Source organism: Crassostrea angulata, unplaced genomic scaffold (genome assembly GCF_025612915.1).
Source record: "Crassostrea angulata isolate pt1a10 unplaced genomic scaffold, ASM2561291v2 HiC_scaffold_212, whole genome shotgun sequence".
NCBI lineage: Eukaryota > Metazoa > Mollusca > Bivalvia > Ostreida > Ostreidae > Magallana > Magallana angulata.
This window is the reverse complement of record NW_026441765.1, coordinates 97,984-104,634: the sequence shown is the minus strand read 5'-3', so window position 1 is coordinate 104,634 and position 6,651 is coordinate 97,984. Positions and strand designations below refer to the sequence as shown.

General features: G+C 33.9%; 1 protein-coding gene across 1 annotated transcript; it reads left to right on the top strand.

Annotated features, from left to right (window-relative positions):
• The first annotated feature begins 1,846 nt into the window (after positions 1–1,846).
• On the top strand, positions 1,847–5,991 carry LOC128169781 (uncharacterized). Its single transcript, XM_052835854.1, has one exon. It carries the CDS (start codon positions 2,919–2,921, stop codon positions 3,693–3,695), a length of 777 nt encoding a protein of 258 aa, XP_052691814.1. The 5' UTR covers positions 1,847–2,918; the 3' UTR covers positions 3,696–5,991.
• Positions 5,992–6,651: the final 660 nt, after the last annotated feature.

The window sequence follows — 6,651 nt, the reverse complement described above, 5'->3', positions numbered from 1 at the left end:
TTAGGGACTGTTTATCTATGCCTAAAAAATCAAGAGACAAATCAACTTGAAAAAGATTTTTTTTACTGGTATATTGAACCTATGTAAACAAAGACTAGTCACGAGCCTTGTTTACATGACAAAGATTTGTGAGCCATGTATCTTGCTTATAACTCTCCGAATGACTCTCAAATTTTATTTGATCATTCGAAATGCATTTCTAAAGCATTGTAAATAATAAAAACTTAAAAAATTGAATTTGACCGAAATCGCGACCATGCCTCTCTAAAGTTGATGTGTAAAAAATAAATTTAAAAATATCATTGACAAAGCAATTTTACACTGCAACGTCCTGATACCCCTACAAAATAAAAAAAGCTTTAGCGATTATTGTAGTAACTAGAGCCGAGCTCTTTGCAAAGCAACGAGTAGGTCTTCCGTCGCAACTTCGTGTTGCGAAAGGATTGGCCATCAGTCTGATTAAAACCATCTCCTTCTCCTCACACTTGTCAGAGCCTGACAGACCCTGTATTGATTAAAGATCATCTTTACACGACTATTTCTTCTGACCAATTAGAGCTTTAGAAAATAGAAAAGGGAAATGGTTTTAATGAGACTGGATTATCAATATGATAATAGTAAGTTTAAAAAGTCGAAAACGAGACTCAATTTCAAAGTATTATTTTCGTACCAAGCAAGTTATTCGTTTAACTTACTTTACGTTTAGGATAACTTTTATAAGCACACCATATATGTACATGTATATAATTTATTTAATTATAATAAAATGTTGTTTGTGGCGGTGGGGGGATTGCCCCAAAAATCAATTTTCTAAATCAACTTAAGGGAAAGTTTGGTTGCGAGAAAGGGGGGGGGGGGCAGTGCTCCCACTGGACCATCTAAAAGGTACTGTTAGCAAGTTCACAAATGATACCCCCGCTAAGAAAAAAATCATAACTCACGTATTTCTCTATTAGAGAATAATGAATGATTCTTCCTTTTCTTATAGTGAGTCAGACAAGACAGGGTATATTAACAGGTCACAATCAATCTTTATGTCAAACTTAAGCTTTTACTCATTTCCATTAATACAAGATATGACACAGACATGAATTATGCATTTTTAATATGACTTTGAACTTGCGCAACTGACCCTGGGTCAAGTTCATGACACGTCATCGGTCATAAGAAATCTTTATATGAAATCAGAAACTTCCAATGTTTCTCCTTAAATGCCCGAGGGACAAATCATTACCCACTTTTAGCTCATAAGCAATCTTTGTGTGAAGTAAGAAATTCCAAAGTGGACCGGAAACAAATTTTGCACTTTTCCTGCCAGTGACCTTTGCTTTGTCCAAATGACATTGGGTTAAAGTCATGACGCTTGGTCAGGTAATAAGTAATATTTGTATGAAGTAAGAACTTCCAAGATTTCTCCATCAGAAAGATATAGACGGAACACGAATTTTGCACAGACAGACGGACGGACGGAAAAGGTGATTTTTATTTACCCCCCCCCCCCCCCCTAATTTATTTCCGTGGGGTTTAAAAATCCTTTTCGCCCGTTTTGTGCGGCACAAAACCTATATTATTCAATTATTTCTATCATATCACATTTAATACAGCATTATTGTAAATAATAGCATTTATGTAAATTGTGATATGTTATTTTTATGCTAGTACCAAAAATAGTAGTCTAGTTATAATATAATTGTAATTCTAATTTTTGAGTACTTTTGAGTATTTAGCTGATCTTCCTTTTTGTTTACATTAACCAATCAGAGTGCGACATTTAGTCGCGCGATGTTTTGACTACGTCACTTTAACTGTCAGCTGTCAACAAGTTTGTAAATACCCGAAGTATTTGTCTGGTATACATGCAGAGTCCTGTGTAATTGATTCACATGCAGAGTCATGTGCATGGTTTATTTTTCTGGTTCACATGCAGAGTCGTGTGGTTTATTTTTCTGGTTCACATGCAGAGTCGTGTGTACTATTTGTCTGGTTCACATGCAGAGTCGTGTGTTCTAATTTTGATTCACATGCAGAGTCGTGTGTACTAACTTTGATTCACATGCAGAGTCGTGTGTACTAATTTTGATTCACATGCAGAGTCGTGTGTACTAATTTTGATTCACATGCAGAGTCGTGTGTACTAACTTTGATTCACATGCAGAGTCGTGTGTACTAACTTTGATTCACATGCAGAGTCGTGTGTACTAATTTTGATTCACATGCAGAGTCGTGTGTAATAATTTTGATTCACATGCAGAGTCGTGTGTACTTATTTTGATTCACATGCAGAGTCGTGTGTACTAATTTTGATTCACATGCAGAGTCGTGTGTACTAATTTGATTCACATGCAGAGTCGTGTGTACTTATTTTGATTCACATGCAGAGTCGTGTGTACTAATTTTGACTCACATGAGAGTCGTGTGTACTAATTTGATTCCCATGCACAGTCGTGTGTACTAATTTTGATTCCCATGCACAGTCGTGTGCAATATTTTTTCTGGTTCACGTGCAGAGTCATGTGCACTATTTTTCTAGTCAGTATGCAGAGTCGTGTGGACTATTTTTTCTGTTTCTCACTCATGGTCATGTGGACTATTACTAATGCACATGCATCGATTCCATTTTTATATGCTCATGCAGATTCATGCACACATGCTTTATGTGTATTGTTACATGTATGTAAGTTTACATGTGAATCTAAAGATATACACTGTTTTGGCGCAAGTCTTATAATTGCATTTTCCTATTAAATGTTTGTGTGTCAAAAATTGCAATTAATCAAATAATAATTAGCTCGTGTGCACCTATATCCGCATGATTTGAGTGTAAATTTGTACACTCAAAAGTTGCATTAATTGTATATGGGGTACATTTAGAAAATTGATTTTAACAGTTTTAAAATATCTTGTAGACGTTAATTACCATGTCAAAACGCAAACATCCTGTGGAGACAAGTGAAGGTACTAGAGCAAAACATAAACCTCAGGCTGAAGCAATCGATTACCAAAGACTTGCGCAAGAAATTGTTAAATTGCAAAAACCCAACTCTGATGCATCAAGCAGTACAGTGGTACCCCTAGAAAATGCTGCATCTGCTACATATGCAAACACCGTCAATGAGTTACCTGCACCAACGACTGCTTCTTCGTCTATGCAAGATAACCCTATACTGTCAGGAGTATCTCAACTTTTAGAAAACACAGGTGAGCCAGTAGGCACAAACAAAGGTTTATTCAATTCTGATAATCTTATCTATGTAACAGAAGGTATTCCTCTTGGTGCAACAATTCCACAAAAGATAAAGGCAAAAATTTGGTCGAATGAATTTTTTAATTTAAAAGTATTATTGTCGCACCAAGATGAAGAACCTCTTATGTTGTGCATTACTCCAGGGGTCATTAATGTGCAGCAAAGTTTAAAATCAAAAACCCCCATGTTCATCAGTCAGTGGACTGATGCCTTTCTTATCTTTATTAACATTAGAATTCAGAAACACCCATCAGAAACTCCCCATTTATTAAAATACATGAGCTTTATTAGAGAAATGCAAAGACTGCATGGGGATGTTGCTTGGAGAACATATGACGAATCTTTCAGAAAGCTTAGGGAGTCTTTGGCTGTAGATTGGCAAAAACCTATTGAAGAATTAAGAGGTAAATGTATTGCCATGTCCAACATTTGTAGTGAAAAATCTTACTAATATTATTGATTTTGTTGGTTTGAACCCTGCTCTATACAAGGGTCACAGCTTCAGGATAGGGGCAGACACTCATGCAGCACATTTGGGTTATTCTGAAAACTGCATTCAATAAATAGGAAGATGAAAATCTGATGCTATTCGCAGATACATATGTCTGTCAAGCTTTACATTTTAAATATGTATAACAAATGCTATGTATATAAAATTTTCTTGGAAGATTTTCACAGTTCAGAAGTTATCTGCTGTGTATTATAATTGTATCTGATATGCATTGTTTGTGTTTTGAATTCAATGTATAGATTAGTTGTATTTCAAAATTCAGTTCTTATCACAATTCCCTATCATTTGTCTTCTATTGGACATTATTCAAAGTGTGATTCATGTATACATTTATCTATACTATGTGCATGATGTGGTTACACATAACATAACACAGGTCAGAAGTAAACTGATGTGTTTATGTCTGCTGTATAGTTTTTTAACCATTGTTTCTGTTGTTTGATTTTGTCATTTGAGTAACATGTGCCTACTGGTTCATCTGAAAATGTTTGATTACATGTATATCTGTCTTTAAAACATGTTTGATAATATAACAAACTTTTAACATGTATATTTTATAGCAGCTGTTATATTAACACAGGGCAGAAGTCAACTGATGTGTTTATACTTGCAAGGTTAAAAATAAGATGTTCCAAGTGGTATTAAAATTTTTAACTGGTTTGGTTATAGATAATCTGTGCCTTCATGATATATTAATATTTATATCTCCATATAAGGCAGGCGTTAGTCATTGCCATATGTGTTGTATGTACTGCCATCTTTCATATTGTTGACTACCATGATCTGGCTAGTCCACTTTGTGTGGGGTCTTTTGTGCAAACCTGCTGTTTGCTTTTGGTGGCTGTTTTTGGTCAACAATATTTTTGTTGCATGTATATTTGGTACATGTTGATAATGTATACATCTTTGTTTAATGTGGGGGAGGTCATTTGCTCACCTTTTATAACTTACATTCAATGTCTGGTTATTGATATTATGACTGTTTGAAGACCTCCCCTTATTGCCTATTTTTTCTTATTAGCAAAAATAAATGGCAGTACATACACACAACCATGTTTTATATTTTTCTATCAATCCTAGACAGATCAACAATATTACATAATACAGCATTATTGTAAATAATAGCATTTATGTAAATTGTGATATGTTATTTTTATGCTAGTACCAAAAATAGTAGTCTAGTTATAATATAATTGTAATTCTAATTTTTGAGTACTTTTGAGTATTTAGCTGACCTTCCTTTTTGTTTACATTAACCAATCAGAGTGCGACATTTAGTCGCGCGATGTTTTGACTACGTCACTTTAACTGTCAGCTGTCAACAAGTTTGTAAACACCCGAAGTCAACCCACCCTCCTTCCCCTTCATCACCTTTGTAGTTGGGGATTTATTTTGCAATGTATTACACATGTATGTTGCTGTTGGTGTGAAATGCTGTTTTTGGTCAACAATATTTTTGTTGCATGTATATTTGGTACATGTTGATAATGTATACATCTTTGTTTAATGTGGGGGAGGTCATTTGCTCACCTTTTATAACTTACATTCAATGTCTGGTTATTGATATTATGACTGTTTGAAGACCTCCCCTTATTGCCTATTTTTTCTTATTAGCAAAAATAAATGGCAGTACATACACACAACCATGTTTTATATTTTTCTATCAATCCTAGACAGATCAACAATATTACATAATACAGCATTATTGTAAATAATAGCATTTATGTAAATTGTGATATGTTATTTTTATGCTAGTACCAAAAATAGTAGTCTAGTTATAATATAATTGTAATTCTAATTTTTGAGTACTTTTGAGTATTTAGCTGACCTTCCTTTTTGTTTACATTAACCAATCAGAGTGCGACATTTAGTCGCGCGATGTTTTGACTACGTCACTTTAACTGTCAGCTGTCAACAAGTTTGTAAACACCCGAAGTCAACCCACCCTCCTTCCCCTTCATCACCTTTGTAGTTGGGGATTTATTTTGCAATGTATTACACATGTATGTTGCTGTTGGTGTGAAATGCTGTTTTTGGTCAACAATATTTTTGTTGCATGTATATTTGGTACATGTTGATAATGTATACATCTTTGTTTAATATGGGGGAGGTCATTTGCTCACCTTTTATAACTTACATTCAATGTCTGGTTATTGATATTATGACTGTTTGAAGACCTCCCCTTATTGCCTATTTTTTCTTATTAGCAAAAATAAATGGCAGTACATACACACAACCATGTTTCATATTTTTCTATCAATCCTAGACAGATCAACAATATTACATAAATATACATGTAAATGTATGATTTGTATCCACATTTGAGTTCTTCTCATCATCGTCGGAAAGGATAGGAAAACCTTGGGTTCCAATTATGTCTTTTCATTGGCATTTGTCAATTTGCATCACTAAATGATTTCCAAGTGGTAAGGTATCAAAGCTTTTGATACTGAATTTCTATAGATCTAAATTTTAGGTTAAGAAAAACAACACTTTTTTATACAGTAAAACAAAATCTTAAATAGCTTGATGTATTCGTACACATAAATAAGAAGATGTAGCAAAACCCATAAAGACTTTATTTCTTCTGTTCTGGACTTTTTTCAGAATTAAACAGCTACAAGTTAATAATCTCCCATTTTGACAAGCTAGATTTTAAATAAATTATTCAGCTGAGTTTTAAGTAAATTAATTTGCATTACAACCTCATACTACACAACTTTAATGAACTTTTTTTATCAATGTGCATATAACAATGAGTAAATCCCCAAGAACACATATTTATCGCAATTAAGTGTGTACATTTTTGGGAGGCAAAAAAGTCGCTATATTATAGTCCGAAGTCAATTGAACTATGGTCTTTCAAAAGAATAAGAAACTTTGGACACTTGCAGTA

What these genes read in the sequence shown, in the direction of transcription:
- LOC128169781 (XM_052835854.1), top strand. Translation starts at nt 2,919, where the DNA reads ATGTCAAAACGCAAACATCCTGTGGAGACAAGTGAAGGTACTAGAGCA.